General features: G+C 36.0%; 1 protein-coding gene across 2 annotated transcripts in view; it reads left to right on the top strand.

Annotated features, from left to right (window-relative positions):
• ZFC3H1 (zinc finger C3H1-type containing) overlaps positions 1-16,098 on the top strand; it is a 46,854-nt gene extending 30,756 nt beyond the window's left edge. For both annotated transcript variants that reach the window (XM_068560407.1, XM_068560406.1), the window contains exons 22-35: positions 552-738; positions 2,083-2,271; positions 2,919-3,156; positions 5,462-5,567; positions 5,650-5,848; positions 6,436-6,530; positions 9,788-9,898; positions 10,170-10,274; positions 10,406-10,571; positions 11,695-11,795; positions 13,981-14,082; positions 14,724-14,763; positions 15,031-15,093; positions 15,223-16,098. In XM_068560407.1, coding sequence (XP_068416508.1) covers positions 552-738; positions 2,083-2,271; positions 2,919-3,156; positions 5,462-5,567; positions 5,650-5,848; positions 6,436-6,530; positions 9,788-9,898; positions 10,170-10,274; positions 10,406-10,571; positions 11,695-11,795; positions 13,981-14,082; positions 14,724-14,763; positions 15,031-15,093; positions 15,223-15,360 — 1,840 coding nt within the window. In that variant the 3' untranslated portion in view covers positions 15,361-16,098. The remainder of the gene's footprint in view (positions 1-551; positions 739-2,082; positions 2,272-2,918; positions 3,157-5,461; positions 5,568-5,649; positions 5,849-6,435; positions 6,531-9,787; positions 9,899-10,169; positions 10,275-10,405; positions 10,572-11,694; positions 11,796-13,980; positions 14,083-14,723; positions 14,764-15,030; positions 15,094-15,222) is intronic.
• The last annotated feature ends 9,103 nt before the right edge of the window (positions 16,099-25,201 follow it).

Raw genomic sequence — 25,201 nt, 5'->3', positions numbered from 1 at the left:
GTTACAGTGTTTTCTCTTCTGACTCATTTACTGAGTGAAAGCCAAAAAACTGTACATTATTTTATGAATAGGATCATGAGAGACAAGTTTTCTTCTCCAAGAGATAGCAAGCCCTTGACTGTTGAAAAGAACTATTATATTGAAAGCTTTGATTATTTTGTGCTGGTAGTAGCTGGCCTTGAGGGAGAATTGTTTAACTTTTCCCATTCCCAGACCAGTGTAAATCATAAAAGGTATTGCTGAATATGGACATAAAGCACACTTGAAGTTGATAATCTAGTGGTTTTATAACACTGTGTTTTTATCTGGTAAATGCGCACTGAACGTCCACTTAAAAGGGAATTGTTGGGTCAGTGGGAAATCGGGACCTGTTCTGGATGGATGTGATTTAAAATCTTAATCTACCTCCCTTTGTCATTGGTGATTCTAGCTTCTTGGTAGGTTCTAATAGAAAATGGAATTAAAAAGTTGACTTATTAGAACTAGACTGATTTAAAAAGTATTTTCAAGTGTTAAAAGAAATGGTCCTGCTTTTTCTTTCAAACATGTAGGCTATGTTCTGAGTCCTTGGATTCCGCTTTAAATGTTCTGGCTCGAGCTTTGGAAAGCAACAAAGACAATCCAGAAATTTGGTGTCATTACCTCAGATTGTTCTCAAAAAGAGGAACCAAGGAGGAGGTGCAGGAAATGTGTGAAACAGCTGTTGAATATGCTCCTGATTATCAAAGTTTTTGGACTGTGAGTAGAAAAGATAAAGTTGTGTGTGTGTTTGTGTGTGTTATCAATAATTCTTTAGGCCATCTTAAATATTGATGTGTAGGTTAATAGATCATATGTTTTGTCTGCATACAGATATAATAATAACCTTACTTTCACTGTCCAGTAACCTCAAAACCACTTCTCTGGGTCAGGATTAATTTAGACTAAACAAGACAGTATTTAGTGAAGAGGTGATTTTTGTTGTTGTTGTTTACTTTATTGGTAGTGAGGAAACATAAACATTTTAAAACATTTTACACTAACCTATTCTTAAGCAGTTTTGGTTTGGGCAAAGTTAAATGAATTTTTTGCTAAGCACCTGAAAATAATTTAAAAAAAATTTTTTTATGCTTATATAACATTTTCATGAAAGCCAGGAAATAATTTGGTCTTTTTATTATATGCCCTCGTTACTTACGGAGAAAACTTTATCTGTAAATCATACTAATATCAAACCTTGCTAAGTTTAAAAGATTTGGTGAAAAAGTGGGTTTTTTCCTCATTCTCTGAGAAAATGGGGTGTTTCTTACCCAGGCTTAAACTTAAAATTATGATTAATTCACTTATAAAATAAATATTCATTAATATGTGAACTTTTACCAGCTGAACTCAGGAATTATTAGATTCAGATAAACTTTCATATAAACTGTTACTACCAGATCTGTCATTTACTTGCTAACTGAAATTCAAAACAGATAGATTTGGATAACATGGTATCTCTTAATGAATGAACTTGCCACTTTCTTACTCTCCTAATTCACTGAGTAGATTTAGATAATGAAAAATGCTTGACTTTTAACCTGCAGCCTTGTACCAAAGTTAATGCTATTGATCACCACAAATTATAGGGTGTAATGTTTTTCCTTAAGTTGTTTTTTCTTTAAAGGACCTCTTAATTTCTTTAAAAGATTAAATCTTTTAATTATTTTGTCACATATTTCTTATATGAATGCTATTCTCAAAATTTTTATACAGTCACACACCTGAGCAATTCAGATTGTATGTGATCATAAACATGTGAGCTTTTGGAGATCCATCATGGTCTTGCTGCCATTTATTGATTCAAGGAAAGGAGATGTGAAATTGCTTTAGTGATAATTCTGAGAGTATATCTGTATTGTTTTAGTTTTCATCTGATTCCACTTTCCAACTTGTGGTAGAAGGGGAAATCTAGGTTATAGTACTGTACGATGGGTTTATACATATTTGCAATTATCCTTTTTATAGAAATTGAATTTTTAATATGTGATAGTTTCTTAATGAAATGTGAAAAATCTGTAGTTTTATGAAGCAGGAGTAATCATATGAAATCCCTTTGGGCAGTTTCTGCACCTAGAAAGCACCTTTGAAGAAAAGGATTACGTATGTGAGAGAATGGTGGAGTTCCTGATGGGAGCAGCCAAGCGGGAACCATCAGATATTCTGTCCTTTCAGCTTTTAGAGGCTCTTTTGTTTAGAGTTCAGCTACACATATTTACTGGAAGATGCCAAAGTGCACTTGCAGTTTTACAGGTAAACATTTATTATAGCATTTAATGACATTCTGTAGAGAATTTTTTAAAGGTTTAAAACAGTACAGGTAGCATTGTTGAAAGATAAGGACACAGGCTTTAGATTTGAATCTTTTGTTTGCCACTTACTGGTAAGTTGTGTGAATTTGGGTAAGTTTACAGCTGTTTCCTCCTTTGCTTATTTAGTAGGGATAATACCTTATTTAGAGTGTTTATGAGGTTTAAATGAAAATAATATTTGCTGAGTACCCACCAGAATAAACTTCAATATTCAGACCAAAAGGGGAAAAAATTAGTCCATAGTGAAAATCTTCTATATGGGTGTGGTGAGGTTTTTTGTTTATTTTACTCTTTTCTCTTTATCTTACTAGATTTTGTATATCAAGATACTTAAAATGTACAAATAAATTTAACCTTTTCATTAATTATGTCATAAACCTTAGCATAGTAAAAATTATGTTAATCTGGTATTGATATCTCTAAAGAGTTTTTCCATTAAAAAAATTGGTGAGTATCAGAATTTTGACTTAGGTATTTAAGAACCATGCCAAAGAAACAAAACACTTTTAATCTTCTTTGCCTTCACAGTTGAATCTTATTAGGAATATTTTTAAAAACACCTTCAGATTATTTTTCCATTTTACCTAGAATGCATTGAAATTGGCTAATGATGGAATAGTAGCTGAATACCTTAAAGCAAGTGATCGATGTTTGGCATGGCTGGCCTACATACATCTTATTGAATTCAACGTTCTCCCTTCAAAATTTTATGATCCGTCTAATGCCAATCCTTCAAGAATTGTTAATATAGAACCATTTGTAATGCCGTGGCAAGCAGTTCAAGATATAAAGACTAATCCTGAGATGTTGTTAGCAGTATTTGAAGGTAAGTATAAATGTTTATAAATTATTTAGAACATCAACTTATTGCTTATTATGATTCTTTGAAATTAAATGAAACAAATTTATGTATTGCAAGTTGTGGTTTTACACTTTATTATGTAAATGCTTAAAAAATTAAGGATTGAATCAGATAAGATGGGCATTGGCATCTATGAAAGCCACGTTTTTCTGATTATGGCAAAGGATATCAGCTAAATATGTACATAGTATAGCGTATTTACATAGGTTTAATGAGTTGATTGAATCATAGAACCAGGTATATTTTTGTAAAGCAATCTATCAAGATGAAAGTTAAAAGATAATATCTTATTTTTTCAAGTAATTAATATTTTCTCCATCAATCAGTGAGTTTGATTCCTCTATGTACTAACCGAGGTATCTGCTTTGGAACATATATAAGATATAAAGCCTGTTCCCTTCTAATAAGAAGTATATAGCCTAGTCAGAAGATAAAATCTATACATCTGACATAATTAATGAACATATGAGGCCGCATAACTGTCTATTAGTATATAGTCTAAATTCTGTGCTTAGAGAAGAGACTGGGATCTGTGATTTAGAGAATTACATGGTACAGGCCATAAACCTGAAGGGAAGAGATTATTGCAGGTTGGCATGATCAAGTATGTCTTCATAGATGAATTAGGACTTGGAGCTGGACTTTGAAGCTTGCCTATAATGTGACTGACATGGTGGGCCTCCTCCTCAAAGATGGGACTCTTGTCTTATTTTTATATTTCTCAAGGGCCTATAATGTCTGGCAGTGTACTGAGCGCTTAGTAAATGTTCATTGAATAAACTAGGGAAGAAAGGAAGTAAAAGGACATTCCTATTAGAGGAGCTAAGTAACCAAAAAGCAACAAGTAGATAGGAGTTGGTGCAATGGATTTAAAGGGAAATTAGAAGAAGGGAGACTCCTTATCAAAGTGAGACTTTTTGTGCTGGAGAACAGTAGGAATTCAGCTTGATAAGTGGAAATGATACCAGATTTTCAAGAACTTTTAAGTCTGGTAGGCTTGATGGCAATAGAGGTTCTTTAAGAAAGAAAGAATATGCTGGAGAGAAATGATACCAAAGGTAGGAAAACCAACCAGAAGCTGACAGCCATAAGTGAGGCATTAAAAAAAGTAACCTGGGAAAGAGTATTTATTGGAGACATTTTAAGTTACCATATAGAGATTAGGGACAGATTAAATGTCAGGGAAGAAGAGAAAAAGTAGTCAAAGGTGATATCAGGGTTTTGAGACCAGGAAAAGGAAAGGGTACTAATAGAAAACTGGTGAATTGGAAAGACTGATTTTGGTAGTAGGAGTGGTATTTGTGAATGATAATTGGTCACCCAAGTGGAAATGCTTGTTGGCAGAAGGAAATAAGGAAGTGCACCTTAAATGGACAGTTATGGATAGAGAAATGGATTTGAAAGTTATCAACATAGAAATTATTGTATTAGTGCTTTACAGTTTTTAATGTGCACTCCCAGTAAGTTATTCACCAGCTGAAGCTATGAGATACTTTCTTTGAGGAAATGGAGATTTTAAAGTATAGCAGTAAGGGGTAAAAGGGAGAATTGAGTCAGTGAATGAGACCAAGAGAAAATATAAACAATCTCTTGGAAGCAGAGGCAAGAAGAAATTAAAAAGAAGAGGAAGAACATTATCAATTGCTAATCAGATAAAATGAATGTAGAGATATATTTATTTAGATAGGCTCCTTATAAGTGAACTTCAAAAGTGCTGTTTCAGAATGGCATTCATTTTTAAACTCAGCAGTTCTGGGAAGTCGTACCACCTTGGGCAAGGAAGAAATGGTGACAGTTGTGCGAAGTGAAACAGTGGAGGACTTTTCTCTAAGAAGTAGCAACATCGATTAAAGGACTCTTTACAAAGGGAAAAGTGTTTTGAAGGAGTAAGGAAAAGATCTAGTTTAGGAGGAGACGTTTAAATGGCTGTAGATCAGCAGAGCAAGGCCTCTTGAAGTGGGTCGGAGAAAGATGAAAAGATAATTCATTCTTTAATTTCTTTGACATAATTTTTCAGGAATTTAGTATAAATGCAAAGATGCAAGAGCTCATATTGGGTGTTTTATTCTTAACAGGAAAGTGAGGGTGAAAGATTCAATTTTAGGAGTTTGGAGATATCTGAAATACCTGCTCTGGGTGAAAACCAGGAGTTTAGTAAAAGTGAATAAGATATAGTCAAACAAAAGAATAGGCTACCTTAGAGTTTAAATAACACAGTCACATAATTCATTTTATGTTTGATTCATGTTATTGTGGTGTTTTTGGATAGATGCGGTGAAAGCTTGCACAGATGAGAGCCTTACTGTTGAGGAAAGAGTAGAGGCTTGTGTTCCACTTTACACAAACATGATTGTTCTGCACCAGCTTCTTGGGAGGTAAAACTTAATTGACAAGCAGTTAACCTCATGTTAAAAATTGATTTTTTCATGTGTTTAAATGTGTGTTTTTCTTGTGAAGGTATGAGGCTGCAGTGAAGCTTTGTAAATATTTATTGGAATCATGTCCCATGAACTGCCAGTTGTTGGAATCCCTCGTTGCTTTATATTTGGAAACAAATCAGCATGACAAAGCTAGGGCAGTGTGGCTTACTGCATTTGAAAAAAATCTTCAGAATGCAGAGGTTTTTTATCATACGTGCAAATTCTTCATCTCGCAGGTAAAAAAAAAGACTCAATTCTTTTTTTTTTCATAATTCTTAAATATGATATTTTTATGTTTCACGTTTATTCATCCTTTAAGATGTTTCAGGCATCAGCCTCTCCAGGATGCTTTTACTGATCCTTTTGCCCTTTGCAATACTGTTAGGTATTCCTTCTCTTTCTGCCATAATACCTCATGCATAGTTCTACCGTTGCACTTAATTACATTACATTGTAATTTTGCTTACAGCTACTTTATATACTATTCTAAGAACTCCTAGAGGGCAGGGACCATGTCTTATTCTGATTTAGAGCTCCCCTACTCCCAACACCTAGCACAGTGCCAAACATGTAAATAGAGCTTAATGGCTAATTGGTGAAATTGGTGAGTGAAAGTTGAGCTTGTGGTATATTGGGTGTTAAACTGTTTAATGTTTAGTTCAATTTGGAGATCAGAATACAAAAGTCATCTCTACCTCCACCTACTCAAAAAAACCTAATCTAACCAGTGGTTGGGGGGGCAGGGGGGCTTTTCCTCCCTTGAAAGGTTTTAATTAAACATTGTAAGCCTAATGTGTATCCCTCCTCTCTCTTTTAAAAATAGAATCGAGGAGATAATCTTCTTCCATTTTTGCGGAAATTTATCGCATCCTTCTTTAAACCTGGGTTTGAGAAGTATAGTAACTTGGATCTGTTTCGGTAAGTTTGTAGAACTCTTGATTTGTAGAGGAATGAGAAATAGTGTAGCTCAGTGGAAAGATTACCAATTTCTTGGTGGATTGATTATATTTTAGACTGATTTTTTTTTTTTTTAAGACACTGGAATACCCTCTTACAGAACTGATATAAGGGCAGTAGAATTTAATAAAAATGGACACAAGATGTAAAATGTTTTGCATTCTTTGGATTAAGAACACTAAATTTATGTTAACACCATGGTGATCCATGCTTTTAATTACTGTCATTGCTAATTTTAGCAATTAATACTGTAGCAACAAATTATCCTGAGACAATCTCAGTGATTTTCAAAAAAATGAGTTTTAATTTATTGGATTGGTGATTTTAAAGTGGATGTAAATAATATGCCTTTTTAAAAAAAAAATTCTAAAGAGAACCGCTTTAACTTCTGAAAGGTTGTTAAGAAACTTTGGAGAATTCTTTTCTCAACCATCACTTTCTCAGTAGCTTATATAGAGTTCTGTATTTACTACCTTTATTTGCTTCCCTGTGAGTTCTTGTTCTAACAACAATAAGAGGCCACAGAAGATCGTAAAGAGTGGGGTTTTTTTGGAGGCTTTTAAAGTTCTCTTTCCTTCTTCCTCCTCATCTCTCTGTAGGGATCAGCGAACATTTTTCCTTAAGGGCCAGATAGTAAATATTTTAGGCTTGCAAGCCATATGGCCTGTCATTACTAGTCAACCTTGCTTTTGTAGCAAGAAAGCAGCCATAGACAATATATAAATGAATAGGCATGGCTGTGTTCCAATAAAAGTTTATTTATGAAGATAGGTGTAGTTTGCTGATCCTAAGTAAAACAGCATCAAAAGGAAAATATTTGTCATGACATACTTTTTTATTGTATGTTAGGAAGAACTGAGAGAAGAAAGGTCTAAGCTGGATATCTCCTAAAAAAATATTCTTGTGGAAAATACTAAGTGAAGATAGAGTCTTGGATTTATATATGCAAGTCTAATGCTTGCATATATTTTTCTTTTCTTAGGTGCTCCCTCCCTGCACCCACCCACAGTATAGCAGTGTTATATAAAAAAATATTTTCAAAAATAACCCACATTTTGTTAAGTCAGTGGTCTATCCACCCTAGAATATTTTGTGACCATGCAGTTTTATTTGAGTTTTGGCAAAAAATTTGGGGTCACCATTCTTTACCAGACTTGAGTCTTTACATCTGTCCTCTTATGGTAGGTAGCCAGTTTATTGACATAGTGATTTTAGTACTCTTCCTGAAAGTCTTTCTGTTTTGCTACATATAGATTAACATCTTATAATTAATTCCAAAAGAATAATTTGAAATGCAAATTAATAGAGAAAAATTTAACTATTGTGTGAGAAATTTAGAGATTGTTTAGCTTCCCCATGCTGACTTTCTCCCTGTTTAAATTAGATTGCTTTAGCATCTCAGCCTTAAGCACAGGATAAATTCAAGGCTGAACCAGACTTTTAAAGACTTGCTGGTTCTGATCTTCCCTTCAGCATGGAGGTAATTGTTTTAGCTTTGAAGAAGATGCTGCCAGTTTGTGCCATGGTCAAAGATCTTCAGATCTTCTTGATGTCAGCTTAATGAAGCAGAATAAATAAGTGGCAATAAAAATGTGAAAGTGGGCTACCTCCAAATAATCTTCTGATTATTTGCTAAGTCATCTTGCTTTATTAATTTTTTTGTGTAAAGTTGTAATTCATAATTCACCAAGAATTATGAGGAAAAGGTATCCTGTGCTTAGTTTATTTAGACAGTTTGAAGTCCTTATTTACAGAGTGTGCATTTCTATTAACTTAGGAAATCTTTTGAGTCAAATATTAAGAGAATGGCAGTAAGTGAGAGAGTTTTCAGCATTGCCATACTTACTTGGTATTGATAGAAATTTTTTAAATTTATAAAAGAGCCGAAGCTTATTAATAGAAGTCAGTGCTCTTAATAAGTTCAAAATACTTTTTTATTTCATGAGTAGAAATTGTAAAACAAAGTATGTAGAACTGTAATCTTTATTTAGAATTAGAGTCTGTCATTTGTCTTTCTATATAACATTTAGTATAAATTTTATACTGGAAAATTTTATGTGTAAAATTTAGTATAAAGACAGACAGAAAGATCTAGATGGGGTAATTTTCCTGTGTTTCAAATCAATTTGAAGATTAGTAGATAACCATAAAAGTTAACTTGGGGATTTCATTCACCTTACTGAAGTTGGCGTAGGGATAGTCTTACATAGATTAGATTTTAAGTTATCTCTTCTTACTTACTGCAGTTTTCAGTTGAGAAAAGTCAATATTCTTAGAAGTTAAGTGACTAACTCATGGTAATACAGCTAGTTACGGCCAAGTCGGGATGATAATCTGACTTCTAGAAGTACCATTTCTTCCCTTTCTTACGGCCCCCAGCACACGACCTCCCCCACCCCAGCCGCCATACAGCCTCTCTAATCCATTAAAACTTAGTTCCTTGAAATAATTGCTAAATTCACTGTGAACAGTTATGCTAGGTTGTCATTGTCGAAATCAACGTATTTCCTTTAAAAACATTGTTCCTGAAGATGCTGGTAATGTTATACACACAGATTCAAATATATTGGGGGGAAACCTGAATTACCAAAGTAAAATAGATTTTTTTACTGATTGGCTTCTTAGAGCCTTTAATATCCTAATATGTGTTGTGGCTTTTTAAGAGGGGGCTTTAATTTGCGGTATTTCTCAATCTTACTTGATCATATACCTCTTTTTGACAAGTGCCTTATGGGCCAATATGTTATAGAATATGCTTTTATATCATGTCTAAAATTAAATGTAGAGTGGTATTTGTGTGTATGTGTGTATGTGAGGGAGAAATTGTTTTCAGATATCAAGTTTTATAACTCAAAGAATTTTTTTTTTTTCAAGAAAGTACAGATTTTGTGGGAAAATTTTAGATACTTGGCAGTCTCATTTGTTCTTCTCTGTTTTTAATTAGGTTTCATTAGATGATTATGGTGGTTTGTTTAATTTGGGCTATAAAATTTTAAAAATTCATTTTAGAAGAGGAGTTATTCAAGTAGGTATAAGATAATAAATATATGATGCTGGAGATGTGACCAAAGTGGTGTGGTATACACATGAAAATAAAGTCTCATTACCGTATAAAAATATTTCAAGGAAGTTTTAGTTGAAACAGGATTTTTTTTAAAAAAAGCATTAGTAATCCATGTGTACATAGGCATAATTTCAAACATGATTTTTTTCCTCAGGCATCTCTTAAATATCCCAGGACCACTTGATATTCCAGCCCGTTTATGTAAAGGAAATTTTGATGATGAAATGTTTAACCACCAAGTTCCTTATTTGTGGCTGATATACTGGTGAGACATTATCTACTGTGGAGAGAAATGTTGCATACTAGGCTTGCATTTGTTATTTATTACTGAATTACACTGTGTTAAAATTAACCTGTTGCTAAAGTCATTGAAGCAAAATTTAAGGGATGCTAAGGTTTATACGTTATTAAAAAAAGAAAGATCAAAAGAAGGATTCTATTGTAGTAATATCTGTAATGTTTATACTTTGTCATTCCTTTACCTGATTGAATTGAGCTGTAGACATACAATGTTTTCCTTCATTTTTTTTAAACAGCCTTTGTCATCCTCTTCAATCAAGTATTAAAGAGACAGTGGAGGCATATGAGGCAGCGTTAGGGGTGGCCATGAAGTCTGATATAGTGCAGAAGATTTGGATGGAGTAAGTTTAATTCCTCTTAGTAAGAATGGGATTTGAAATAAGGGGGTATGGTTGGGGAAGGGGTGATGAGCTTTCTTGTTAGAGAATTACTGGCTTAATTATTCTAAATTATGATGTTTTTCTTTTGGCAGTTATCTTGTCTTTGCCAATAATAGAGCTGCTGGATCCAGAAACAAAGTCCAGGAATTCAGATTTTTTACTGATTTAGTGAATAGATGTTTGGTTACAGTCCCTGCCCGATACCCCATTCCTTTTAGCAGTGCTGATTACTGGTCCAACTATGAATTTCATAATAGGGTAAGAATTTAAAGCTTATTTTCTTTAGATATTTATACAAAAGTAGGGGACTTAAATGATAGCAAAACTCCTGTTTAATATCGAGAGATTTTCCTAGGACCACTTTACTAGCATTTACTGTTGTTCTTGACCATGTTTTCTATTTATCTCTTCAAAATCTAGGCACAGAGCCCTTTAAAGTTCAGTTAAGATAAAATGTGCATATTGATTATCTTCTATTTAAGAAAATTTAACATTGAAGCAAAAGTGAAGAGATGTTAAGGTTTAATACGTATTAAAGAAGAGAGATCAAAAGAAGTAATTGTGATAATGTCAGTAATGTTTTGCTTGAGTAATTGGAAATTCTACTGAATGAAAAATTCCATAACTTCAAAATAAGTAAGAATGTGCTTACGTGTTGTAGCTGCTCTTTTTATCAGTATTTTGTCAAGCAGATATAGCTATACATAGGACATAAGAAAGCTGAAATCAGATGCTGTTTGGAATTTTAAGAGTGGAGTCTGGATATTGATATATTTATAAGGTCATCTTCTTATAGGCAGTGAAGCAAAGGGTTTTTAAAAAATTGGTTTATTTTCAGAGACCCCTTTTATTCAGTGCGTGTAAGCTAAAAGCTCCTACTAAAGCTCAGTATAGACTAAAACATCTCTGTGTTTTATTTATTTATTTTTTTGGTGGGGTGGTTTTGTTGTTACCGGGATAACCAATTATTATGCTTTGTACTTCTATGCCATTCTTTATCCCAGGATCTCAAACCACTTTATGGACATTAAGTCATTTACACACGGGCATTCCATGAGCAAGATGTGGCAGGTATTATTAGCCCTATGACTTGCCCAGCTATACAGCAAGTAAATGTAGACTCAGGAATGAAAACCCGGACTCCTGGCTTCTTGTCAGTGTTCTCAGTCCATGGCTGTCATCACTAGACCATATTTCCTAATTCATATTTGGAAAGTCACTAATATAATTAATGGTAGGAACTGTAACTCACAGCATCATACATTGTTATAATTTATACATTCATGTCTTAAAGACCATTTTGGTTTTCTCATTAAAACACATAGGTAACTGGATTTCACATTTTGTTGTATTCCTTTCCCCACCTCCCCAACCTTCACAGGTTATTTTCTTTTATTTGAGCTGTATTCCAAAGATCCAGCATTCCAAAACCTTGGAACGGTTTTGCTCAATTATGCCGTCTAATTCTGGACTTGCACTGAGGTAAGAAAAAATAAAATTCTCAGCTCAATTGTATAGGCTCTTCATATAAAATTATTCTTGAAAACTTGCTAATAGTCTGCTCTTTGGCTATTGCCTCATTTCCACTTTAATTTCAGAGTTGTTAAGCAATATGTAACTATTCATGTAAAAGTCAGTGTGGAGATCTGGTCACTTCAGAAAACTGCAGATTATAAGGAGGCATATAATTCAAGTAAAGTTCACCTGTGTCCCCTAAGCACATAACCATTTGTCCGTAGTACATGCATTATAAGCACAAAGCATGTTTTATGCAGCAAGGGAGTATTACTTAAGAGGTTTTTTTTTAAGTGTTAAAGAGATAAGCAGCCACCCATGTATATTTTGGTTACTATGACTTTTTTTTTTAATTAACTTATTTTATTTTTTATTTATTCTTGGCTGCATTGGGTCGTCATTGTTGTGCGTGGGGTTTCTCTAGCTGCGGCGATCGGGGGCTACGCTTCCTTGCGGTGTGCGGGCTTCTCATTGCGGTGGCTTCTCTTGTTGCAGAGCATGGGCTCTAGGCGCGCGGGCTTTAGTAGTTGTGGCACGCGGGCTCAGTAGTTGTGCCTCGCGGACTCTAGAGTGCAGGCTCAGTAGCTGTGGTGCATGGGCTTAGTTGCTCCGCGGCATGTGGGATCTTCCCGGACCAGGGCTCGAACCCGTTTCCCCTGCATTGGCAGGCGCCACCAGGGAAGTCCTACTATGACTTCTTAGTCATTCTCAAATATTAGCATGCATCAGAATCTCATGGGATGGTTATTTAAAATGCAGATTCCTGAGCTAGAGCCCTCAAACCACATTTGAGAAACACTTATCCAGGGATTTCATACATTCAATTAGAAGATTTTTTTAGAGCATTTTTTTGTAGTTTTTCTGCTCTGATAGAGTAAAACCCATTTCAAGCCTCAGGAATTGTGCTTTTTGATTCAAAAAGGTACACTGCATACTAAAGCTTTGGCTTCTACTTGTGCTGTCATTTCCACTGCATCAGTTGTGTCTCATGTTTCTAAGCTTGTTTTATGGATTATAAGGTACCTAAAATAGTTATCAAATATTCCTTTGTGTTCTAGAGCATTTACATTCCACTTAGCATGTCTGTAGGAAAATGATATAAGAGATTGAAAAACAAAGGCCTAAGACTGATAAGAGTAACAAAATAACGCCATAGTGTTTTTTTTTTTTAAATTTTATTTATTTATTTATTTATTTTGGCTGTGTTGGGTCTTCGTTTCTGTGCGAGGGCTTTCTCTAGTTGCGGCAAGTGGGGGCCACTCTTCATCGCGGTGCGCGGGCCTCTCACTGTCACGGCCTCTCTTGTTGCGGAGCACAGGCTCCAGACGCGCAGGCTCAGTAATTGTGGCTCACGGGCCTAGTTGCTCCGCGGCATGTGGGATCTTCCCAGACCAGGGCTCGAACCCGTGTCCCCTGCATTGGCAGGCAGATTCTCAACCACTGCGCCACTAGGGAAGCCCGCCATAGTGTTTTATAATAAAAATTCTTAGTAAGCATGCTAATCTGCCAAAGTTAATTATAGAAATTTGTATTATAAAACATCACCTTTGATAAAACATGTGAAATAGAAAATGTGCTGATGTTTTGAGTAGTTTCTATAGTGATAGGCATTTTGGAATATAGGTAGTTTAATTGTTGGTTTTGTTGGTAAAGTTCCACTTTTGATACTTCTTATTTCCTTAAGGTCATCCTTGTCCTTTTTTTTTCAGAATAGAGAACTTAATAATTAGTCACCATACTTATTACATTTTAGCTCAAGAAACATTCACAATTAAGTATACTGTGTTTAATAAAGAAAGAAAAATACCAAGAAATTGCACTAATATATCAATTCATGATTTTAGAAAATTTACGGGGAGGGAGAATGTGGAGTGTAGTTTGGAGAGAATGCTTTAGTATCCTATAGGAATACATCAGCCTTATTTTAGTTTGTTGAAGATGGTATGGGTCTTGACTGGACCTTTTGCTAGTTTGCATGTTTCTTTCCCAGGGTAATTTTTGTAAGAGGCATTCTACAAATACTTGCTGAATAGCCTTGATAGAATTTAACTGACCAAATATTATGCTTCATCAAACATTCTGCTCGTAGAGCTCATTTGGAGTTCCCTATACTTGCAATGCTTTTGTTCATTTTCCTGAATGTACTTTACAGGCTACTTCAACATGAATGGGAAGAAAGCAATGTTCAGATTCTGAAACTTCAAGCCAAGATGTTTACATATAATATCCCAACATGCCTGGCCACCTGGAAAATGTAATGCAACAATCATGTACATGTTTTTATAGCTATTGCTTTTATTTATAAGGTTTGCTCCAGACAGGTAAATCTGAAATGACATCTATTTTTTTCCCCCCGGAGAGATCTCTCTTCTAATTTAGATTTGTTTTTGGCACTTGCTGAGGTTTTATACCAAGAGTGAAGGAGTGCTCATTAACAATTGCCTCTAAAAGCAAAATGGATAGTTTTAATCTTCCTTGAAGGAGAACATATAGATAACAATACTGTTATCAAACAAACAGATCTGCTATACACATATTAAGACTATCTCTTTTGAAATGCGGGGTTTTCCCCCTATTATAATCTGATGTCTTCTTTCTTTTAAAGCTGTTAGTGCCAAGTATTTTTTTTTTTTTTACTAGTAATTATGAGTATTTTTCATGAACGTTATTTATGTTCAAAACACTGGTCTGCTTTATTATTGTAAAGTTGATAAAAATTGTTGAATTTTTCTTTTCACTATAGGTTACCCTCCTTGGAAATTTAGCCTGTTACTTTCAGGAAGTTTTGTACTCAGATTCCCACAGTCAGTATTCTGCCAGTGGTAGTATCTCATTTTGTTCAAAGATATATAAATTTTTCTTTTCCCTTTTCTATATTCCTTTTTTTTTTCTTAGAGCCATTGCTGCTGAGATTGTTCTAAAGGGACAAAGAGAGGTAAGCCATGATTGACTATCAGATGGGTTGCTTTTTTTTTTTTTTTTAATAGCTATTCTGCCCTTTTTGTTGACTTCTCAATTTAAAAGGATTAAAGCGTAGAAGTTAACATCCTAAGAACTCTAAATGTTTGGAAACTCCAAAATCCAGCATAACCATGTTGTCTTGAATGTTATTATATTATGCAGTACCATTCAAATAGTTAGGATTATGAAGGTGTTTTCCACCACATTTCCTGATGGAATTGTATATATATCTATCTTATAGGTCCACCGTTTATATCAGAGAGCCTTACAGAAGTTACCTCTTTGTGCATCACTGTGGAAAGATGTAATGCTTTTTATCTTTTATTTCATCTTGAAGTTTTCCTATAAATTTTCTGCATGTGCCATATCCATTGATGTGGTAATGCTCAAAATCTAGCTAAGTCTTACTTCTGTGCTTCCCTGTCTTTTACAGCAACTCTTGTTTGAAGCATCAGAAGGAGGTAAAACTGATAACCTGAGAAAACTAGTTTCCAAGTGCCAAGAGATTGGAGTCAGCCTAAATGAGCTCTTAAATTTAAACAGTTACAAAACAGAAAGCAAGAATCACTGAACACTGGGTGCAGTCAGTTCTAAGTCCTTATAATAATTGCCAAATATTATTTGAATGATCCTTCAAGATTAGGCTGATCCCTGGCTAAGGTCTGTGTAAGGCAGACAAGCATTACTGATCATATCAAGTCCCCTACAATATCCTATCCTCAAAACCGGAAGCAATGAACATGACCCTCTTCGCTTGGATAAATGAACTTCCTGTTTGGCCTGCTTCTAGGCCCTGCCAGATTCTCATAACATCATGTACGTAAGTATAGTTCCTCAAAGTGACTGACATTTATTTTCATTTTGCTTTGTTTTTGTTTTTATTTTTTACTTTTCCCCCTTCCTTTATGTTGTGCTATTCCTGATTCACTTGACACTCTCTGATGCCTGAGAGATTCTTGTTTGGGATTTAATTTCCAGGGCTGTGTTTACAGTAAAAAGCCGGCAGTCCCTTTTAGTTTTTCCTCTTTAAACCTTTTGAGATTCTTCATTTCAGGATTTAAAACTTAAGCAGTCCATCTTAAGGAAAGTGTAACTGCCATGGCCACAAGTCTGCTAGTTGCACTTGAATGCTCTAACAGGGTTGTTTATTGCCCTTTCTACGTTCTGGACTCCTTGCCGAGACTGTTTAACTTGAAGATTAAAGAAACTATTGCAAATGCCAGTGCATCAGAACCTAAGAGTGGTCAAATATTATGTGCAATTTTTTTTGTAAAGAAATTTTAATTTATAATAAAGTTTAACAGTTTAAAGAACAGTTAATATTTGAACTGCTTTGTATTGCAATACTACTTTGTAGTATTAAAATTGTTTATAAAAATATTTTTAATATAAGTTAACTTTTTGAAAAATGTTGCTGTCTTTATTCACTTTTCACATTCCGGTGGGAAAGGGTTGAAGTAGGAGATATGTATATTCACTATAACTTTATCAGTACTTCTTATTTTGAACCTGCTTTCCCATAAAAACATTCCAGTGTCTTTTAAAATTCACGAGAAGATGGGTCCTGTTCTATTTTGAGGACGATGAACAGATAGGCTTGCACTACCATTAAATTCCTTGTTCTTAAGACCACGGTGTTTAGAAAGTATCTCCCAACTGTAGTTTGAAGGATTTGCTTAGTGACATGTGGTCTTACGTTGAATATCAATATGACCAAATGTAAAGGTGACTTTGTTTTTGTTTTGCTTTGTTTTGTTTTGTTTTCAGTCTGTAGTGGGTTATTTGCGCTTGGTAGAAAAATTGTTAATGACACACACACTGCCACAAATCTGGTCTTAACAGCTACAATGCAATCTAATTGTTGAAGGCAGAGCAACAGCCCCATGAAATACTAGGCAAATTTGTACATCTGTACATTTTTATAATGCTTAGTTAAAATAAAGCCATGTTTTGATACTCTACTAATGTGCCTACCAGACACTGCATATTTGGCTAGTAAGTGCTGTTTGGTGAGGTCAGGAACAGAACCCATTTGTCTAGGGTCTTTCATTAAACCAAAAAGAGGCTGTATGGTTTTTATCTAAAACCAAAGAAACTTGGGTGGAAGATAGTAATCCCAGAGGGGTATTCCTCCATTGTATGCATTTAACTATTCAACCTTGAAAGCTTTTCCTTCCCTGATTATTTGAAAACCACTGTTAGGTGCTTGGAAAAATATTTCCAGTCTGTCTCCCCATAGTGTAATATTTTTGGTATTAATTGAAATGTCTCAGTAGTTTTTTGGAGACTGCTGAATTTTGAACTTCTGTAAATTCTAAAACCTACCATTTGTTGCAGTAACAGTTCCATCAGCAGTAACATTTGTCTCTTTTTAAAAAAAAGAATGCAACTGCAAGATCCAGCCATGCAGGCTGTACATTGTAACAACTCTAGAGGTCCCAGTTCACACGCTCACAGTCATGCAGGCAGAGGCCTTAGCATATGTTAACCAGCTGTTTCCTTTTTGATCAGTTGTCGTATTGCTACTTAAAATCATGAAGCTATCTTATAGAAATTATATTGCCTTAAAGATAATGTCACTTTTTCTTCCTGTCATTTTACAGACTCACTTTAACCTCCACAAAAGAATAGCAAACACTGCTTACGAGTGAGGTATATGTTCCTGTCATCCTTCCATATTCACTTTTACTTTCTTTTTAATGAAGTGCTTTGAACAAGTAATAATTAGAAGATTAAACAAAACTTGGGGTGAAAGTTGATAGTTATTGTAGTAACATGAATATAATACTTAACATTATGACTAAAGTCTTTCTTTGGGCAAAGAAATGTTATACAGTGAGAAAAGGTTAGTCATTGAGAACTGCAGTTCCTTACACTCTCCCACTCCTGTCAGGGGGGGAAAAACACAAAAGAGGCATTTTAGGCTATGGGGTTTTATCTCCAATAAAGGAAGTGGTGTGGCAGATTGCGGTGTATTTTTATGTGTTTTTCTTCATTTTAGAGAACAGCCTAATATTTCTATTTGCCTTTTAACGGAAAGTGGACCTTGTAACATTGTTGTCACTGGCTTATCTAAGGCGGTTTGCTTTCAATTAAAGGGCATATAAACCTACATCATAAAGCAAGCAAGAATCTCCAGGTGCAACATCTAAGAACTAAAGGCACTAAGCAGACAAGCAAAAGCTGACAACAAAAGTAGAGGGACTTTATTGAAGATCGGAGTTTAAATATTTATTTTTCAAGGTTGTTGAAAAAGTAGGAACATGTGGCTATAATACAAAGCAGGACCAATATTCTTGCTTAAAGCTGTCATGTTTTCACAGATAGGTCATAATTTCCTTAAGTCTGCTTTCATATCTCTCTGTTAACATTAGTGCGAGGGAAGAATGGGGAAATACGATTTTAGTGGCCTTGCAGGTTTGGGGATTATGCCTGCAAATGTATCATTGCCCCTCAGTACAAATTAACAGTCATCATACAGAGCATTTTGGAACAAGAGCTTTTCAAGAAAAGGTAGGCTTCTAAGGAGCATTTTTTATATTCTTTTTTGTCCTTCACAATTTCACAATTGGGTCTCTCTCTTTCCAAGTCATGGTACTTTTTAATGTAGGTCATAGAGCTGAGCTGAAAAAGAGGTTTTTTTTTTTTAATTAAAAGAAATTCTTTTAGGGCTCTATTCCATATACCACCAAAAAATGCCCTCACTTTCTGCAGGTGTTCTTCAGTTGTGTGCTCACTGTTTCAGGGGCCAGTGAACAGCCACCTAAGGGTGTGTGGCCCCACCCTACTCTCATTCCCATCTTCCACCACCACTCACATAGCCTTCCTCAGTAATCGTTAGGTGATACTTTTTGAGTACTACTTGATTGAGATATCTGCATTAAATGTGCAAAGAGCTTTTCATTATTTTCTCTCTGACATCTTTGAGGTAGATAATAGAAAGCTGTGTCTGTCTTTCGTAGATGGTGAAACGGCTATTGAATTTGTCTCCACTTTTCATTCAGTGATCTTGACAAGAGGGACCCAACAACATGTTTTCAGAGGCCCCACAATGGAGAGTCGGGCATTTTTTCATTCCAGAAGGAATTTGAGCACTGTGCTAAGACACTCTCAACACAAGGATGAATAGAGGTCCCTTTGTCTAACAGAACAGCAGAGTATATGCCAAGGAAGCATTTCCAAGGGGGCTCCAAATTTGGGGTTGGAGGTTGGGAAAGTCTTCCCGGATAGAAGTGGATTATTGGCTAAGTCATAAAATAGAAGGATGAAAACTTGAGGCAGGTAATACTATTTTCAAAAATTATGTGGTACTTAACACCTAAATGTTGTAGGATGGTTTGCACTGTTTAAAAACCTGTGGATTTTTAAGAACCTTCTAATGTATTTGTGGGGAGGAGGGTGATCTTGACATCTTACCCTTCCGCCATCTTGAAGCTCCTCTCCTAAAAACCTTCTAAAAAGCTTCTCTGGCTTTGTGCTAATTCATGCACAACTGACAATTTGTTAGACATGATGACATGTAAGACATGTGAAACTCCATAGCAGCCACATGGGTCCAGAAGAGAGACCTCTTGAGGCATATTGTGCTTCTAAATCCATATGAGCATGATTGAGTAGGAGTCAATCTTATCAGGCCCAATTTAAAAAGCCTTGACATAGAAAGTCAAATTGGAGTTACAACTGCTGCTGCTAGTTTTTTCCTTTCTTTTTTCCCTAACTTTGGGTAATATATGAATAAAATGCTACTTTGAACATTTACTGGTATCTGCTGCAACTTGCAGAGCCCTGTTTCATTCCCAGCCAAGGCTATAAGGTATATTCTGTGACTCTGTTAGGAATCATGGTTATTTTTCTATTTATATAGAAGAACTACGTGGAGATGGCCCAGTCTTCAGTACTTTAAACTGATTTTTCCAAATGACATATTTTAGCGCAATTCCAAAAATGTTTCAATTGACGTGGAACTCAGTAACGCCAGGAATAAAATAATTCACTTGGGGAGCAAAAAGTTTTGCATGAACTTAGAAAGAATATATGCTTCCTGTTTTCAACAAGAAAGCAGAAGATCTGAAATATTCAAGGCCAATTTGATTGGTCTTAAGTGATGTGACTTTATGGCGAGTGCTGGTGGGTCTGAATTTTTTCCTCCAGTTTAAAGACACAACTGCATAGAAGACAGTGAATAGACTGTTAAGAATATGAGTCTGTTGTATCACAGCTACCACATAGAATTATGAATATTTTGCTTTTATGCAAAGCTTTTTAGTAAGTTTTGGAGCCCACCCAAAACAGAACCAAATATGATTCTTCAAGGGCATCTTCAATGAATTAAGTAAAAGCCTGAATCCAAACATGAAAGCTATTTGCACAGCTGTTCTAAAAGAGAATATACTGCATTTGTCCTTTACTTGGTCATTTTAAAGCTTCAAGATTGAATATCAATTCAGCCAAAATCAAAAGGTGGGTTTACAATGTTGTTTGGTCTGTCAAGCAAATTAAATCTTGCAAATGTTCTTACCTAGTGATGCAAGACTTATGAAAGAGGATAACAGCCAGCAGCCTGAGGGAGCTGAACCAATTAGGAAGGGTGATAGAGAGTTGGTGAGCTGTTTGCATTAATGGAGGTAATCAGGACATCTGCCAAGGCCAAAACAGACACTCAGCTTGGCACATCCTACAGTCGAAATGATGAGACTGCCTGTGGATATATTTGGCACTTTATGCTGGTTGAAATGGAGCTACAAAGAAAGAGAGGAGTGTGAACCATTGTGAGTAATGAAAAAAGCATATCTAAAAGATCTGGATACTAGATTTAGCTCCCATTAGCTGTGTAATCATGACAGGACATTTCATTGCTTCTTGTCTGTTTCTACATATACAAAATATGGAAATATGAGTACTTACCTCAGGGGTGTTGAGAGATCATATAATAGAAATTATCTTTAAAAAAAATAATATTTTGAGTTTGGGATCATTTTCCAAAATTTTGAGGTCAAAGAGATGCTATAAAATAACAATTTGCTTTTTTTGGACATAACTTCATTGCCATCAGTTGGACCATATGACTCTACCAATAGTCAAGCATGAGTTAATTGCTGTCTAATTAAAAAACACAACAGAGATCACTGCCATCTAAATTCAGTGGTTCATTCCTGGTGTTATTGCCTAAAATAACAGGTAAGACAACCATTAGCAGATGGTCTTAACTTTAAGTCAGAGGGGTCAATATGAAGACTCTATTTTTCAATTCTGAGGATTCGCAGCATGTTGAGTGGGCTCTTTTTCTGGTGTAATGGAGGGTAAAGACCACTCCTCAATTCGGGACTCAGTGTTCGCTTGCTGATGGGTCTACAAAGAGCATTCATTGTTCTGTAAGTGCAAAGAGTAGCCAGTAATCCAAGCCACCTTCCATACTTTTTATTGGAATTGCTTATGAAGGGCATGGCAGTATTGACCAGTTTAAGCTTACTTATGCTTCCAGGCAGAAGTAATAAAATGACCTAATCAGGCAAGAGAAATTGCATAAAGTTTGCATGATCCCCAAGCTGGAAGACAGCCCTCCAGGAACATAATCTTAAGAGTAGAGAATTGCCTTATTTTTAACTATGATTTTACTTTTTATTGTAATGAGGCCAAATCTGGTGGGAGCTCTGGTCCCAGTGGTGGAAAGAGATAAAAATCACAGAACGTAAAGCAGGAGGTAATTGGCAGCATTGACTTTTGGTGACTGATTAATGCAGTACGGAATAAAAGCAATGTGATCTAGCGGGGGGTGGGAGAGGAGAGTCTGAGTAGAAATAGCCAAGAGTAAAAGAGTAAAATCCAGGGCTTCCAGTATATTGTAAATGAGCCTCCTGTGTTAGGACTGGCGAATGAAAATAGCAGTGGCTTAGATAACCAACAAGGACCTACTGTATAATATAGGGAACTGTACTCAGTATTTTGTTAATAACCTATAAGGGAAAAGAATCTGAAAAAGAATATGTATATGTATAGATATTTAACTGAATCACTGTGCTGTACACCTGAAACTAACACAGCATTGTAAATCAACTATTAAAAAAATAATAAAATTATGCAAAAAAATAAAAATAAAATTTTAAATTGGCTATAAATACAAAAAAGAAAGAAAAAAGATAAAGAGGAAGGAAGAAAGAAATGAGGAAAGAAAGGAAGGGAGGAAGGAAGAGAAAAGGAAGGAAGGAAGAAAATTTCTCAAGTAAAAATCCAGGCGATGTGGCAAGAAGGGAGAGAGGGAGGAAGGAAGGAAGGAAGAAAAGTTTCTTAAGTAAAAATCCAGGCAATGTGGCACTCCTTGGTGACAGAGGGCCTAGGCACCTTCTGTCTTGTTGCTGTCTTGTGTGATCACCATTCCCAAGAGAGCTGCCACATATGGTTCTGCTTGTCATGTCCTGCACATGGTCAAAGCCCATGATCAGCTAGCTTATCAAGCATCCTAGGGCACTGGTTGAGTCGGTCTGGAGGAAGGAGGGTCTTTTTCTAATAATTCACAAAAAGGGACCACCTGGACCCCAAGTTCTGTGGGGAGGGTGGGCCTTTCTCTGAATTGCACACAGCAGTGTGGTGGTCCTGATGGTTCAAGAAGGCTTTTCCGGTCCCAGGCCTTTTGTTCACATTCCGTTTAGCAGGAAGGAAAAAGAAGGAGAAAGACAAACCTCCTCTCTTAAGAGTACTTCATAGAAGTTAAATATAACCATATCTACTTTTGTCCCGTTCTTCAGACATTTGGCCACTGCAAGGGGGGCTCGGGAATGTAGTCTTTATTTAGGTGGCTATGCGGACAGCAAAAATTCAAGGATGAAGCATAGAATACATATTTGGGGACAGCTAAACATCTCTCCCATACCATCAAATTAGAGTAAACAGACTATAGAATGAGGTTAGTGGCTTGAACCTAGTTCTGATCTCTAAATAAAACTAATGGTGAACCACTAAAATCCCTTCCAGTTTTATAATCCTACTCTATAAATCTTTAGTTTGTGGAATAAGAAAACAGAAAGCACATTTCCCAGACTTAGATGATTAAAGTAGGTTCAGGGATGGGCATTTAATAACTAACACTTAGTTGAGGCCTTAGTCTATATCAGACACTGTTCTAAGTCTTGAGGTTGATTAACTTACTTAAATTCTTATGTCAGCCCAATGAGATATTGTTAAAATCCCCATTTGATAGATGATAAACTGAGTCACAAGAGGTTAAGTAACTCAACTGAGACACAGTAAATGACAAACCTGGGAAGGTGACTTCTGAGTGCATGCCCTTAGTTGGAAACCTACAACCTCTAAAGTGACTTAAGTTGGTTCACTGAGAAGCAATCCTGGGGCCTTTGGGGGAATTATTGAGAAGGAGGCTCTCTGTTGTTGTTGTTGTTGTTACTAAACTAGTAGAACGTAAGCCTGGAACTACTTCAGAAGCAATGTGAAAGCCCATTGGGAATGAGGTCCAGGAGGAACGCGGAACTGAGATGGAGAAAGAGATATTCTGGTGCTAGCAGGATTCACTGTGTCTGAAATCAGATACCCCTAGATTTTTCAGGTATTTAAAATTTTTTATGCTCATCACTACCTCCACCTGCCCCACATACCTTTTTTTTAAAATTGAGCTTCTGAGATTCGGTAGAGTTGTCTTCTGACAACACAGTCAGTTAACCAAAATCAGGTAACATTTGTGGACCTATGTCTGAAGATCATTAAGTTGCATCACTGATTAAGACACTAAAGGCAGAAGATGGAGTATGTTATTAGAGCTACACGAATTAAGCAACTTAAGTAGTAACTTGTCGAGAGGTATGGAAGAATGGAAAGCGAGAAAGTTGCATATTTAGATATGTAGGGGGTGGAGCTGAGAGGAGAAGACTGAAAATTCAGAGACAACTATCGCAATAATGCGTAAGGTCTCTTTAATTTGCGTTCAACGCCTGGCTACATACTTGGGAAAGTTCACCCCTCTAAGCCAACATTTCTTGTGTAAGAGGAGGTTAAAACTAGCATTTATATATCTTATTTGGGGTTGTGAGGATAATATGATCATACAGGTTAAGGGCTTAGGCCAGTGTCTGGAACACTAAATACTCAATAGCGTTAGCCTTCCATAGCAGATGTGAGATTATAGAAGCAGTTTGAGGGAAGAAGCCTCAGAAATGTGGGTTAGGGCAGCATTTCAGTATAACTAGAGAAGGCTTGTGGTCGGGGGGTCTAATTACTTTCAATTCCCGAGAGTAATTAAGACCTGAAGAACAAGTTGGGATGAAAGTGGAGTAATCAAGTAAGTTATGAGATATATATATAAAAATATCAAGCTAGTTTGGACCTGTATTTGGCAAATAAAGTTCCACTGAAGGTTTGGAAACAAAATGGTGCCGACAGATGGGGATAGCACTAGCAAAGAGATGAAAGGAAACTATGGCTTTTTAAAAAGTTGGAAATTCCCTACTGTGGGAAGTGTACTAAAGAGATTACAATGATCTAGGCCTTTTCTCCTCAGTGTGATTCTAGATCTACAGCATCAGGAACATCTGGAAGCTTGATAGACATGCAGAATCTCAGGCCCCACTCCAGACCTACTGAACTGGGGTCTACGTTTTGATAAGATCCCTGTATGATTTTACGCACATTAAAATTTGGGAAGCACTGGTCAAGGCTAGAGAAAAATGCATGGATTTCATTGTTTGAAATACAAAAGAATGCAGGAATGTGGTCCCAAATCACTGGAACATCTAAATGTTGGGAATACAGTGGCTGCACGTCGCATAATTTTCTTCAGGCTCTGTCTCATTTGAGGTGTGTGCCTACCAGGCACAGAAACGTAGCACTAACCATTGATCTACATCCTATCAGTGTTCTTTCCACTAAAACTGATGCTAAGGAGTAATTCTGGCTCCCCAAGTTTTAAATCTTTAAGTGGTCTTGAAATTTTAGTGAATGGTAGCTCCTTGTTTATTGTGAATAAAGGAGAGTTGGATTAGTTATGTATTGCTGTATAACACATTACCCCAAAACTAAGCAGCCTAAAGCAACAAACTCTTCTATCACTGTCTCTGTGGGTCAGGAATCCAGGAGTGGCTTAGCTGGGTGGTTTGGCTCAGAATTTCTTATGAAGCTGTATCAAGCTATTGACAGGGGCTGCAGTCAGTCATCTGAGGCTTAACTAGGGCTGAAGGATCTACTTTCAAGCTTGCTCACATAGTTGTTTGCAGGCCTCAGTTTCTCACCACATGTATGTCTCCATAGACTGCATGAGTGGCTTCATGGGATGGCAGCTGGCTTTCCCAGAGCGAGTGCGCCAGGGGAGAGAGACAGAGACAGGCGGAAAGAGAGAGGGGGCACTAAAAATGGAAGTTGCAGCCTTTTATAATCTAACAATGGAAATGACACACCATCACTTTTGCCAT

This window comes from Eschrichtius robustus, chromosome 13 (assembly GCF_028021215.1).
Source record: "Eschrichtius robustus isolate mEscRob2 chromosome 13, mEscRob2.pri, whole genome shotgun sequence".
Lineage (NCBI taxonomy): Eukaryota > Metazoa > Chordata > Mammalia > Artiodactyla > Eschrichtiidae > Eschrichtius > Eschrichtius robustus.
The sequence above is the reverse complement of the archived record's forward strand: the minus strand, read 5'-3'. Positions and strand labels throughout refer to the sequence as shown.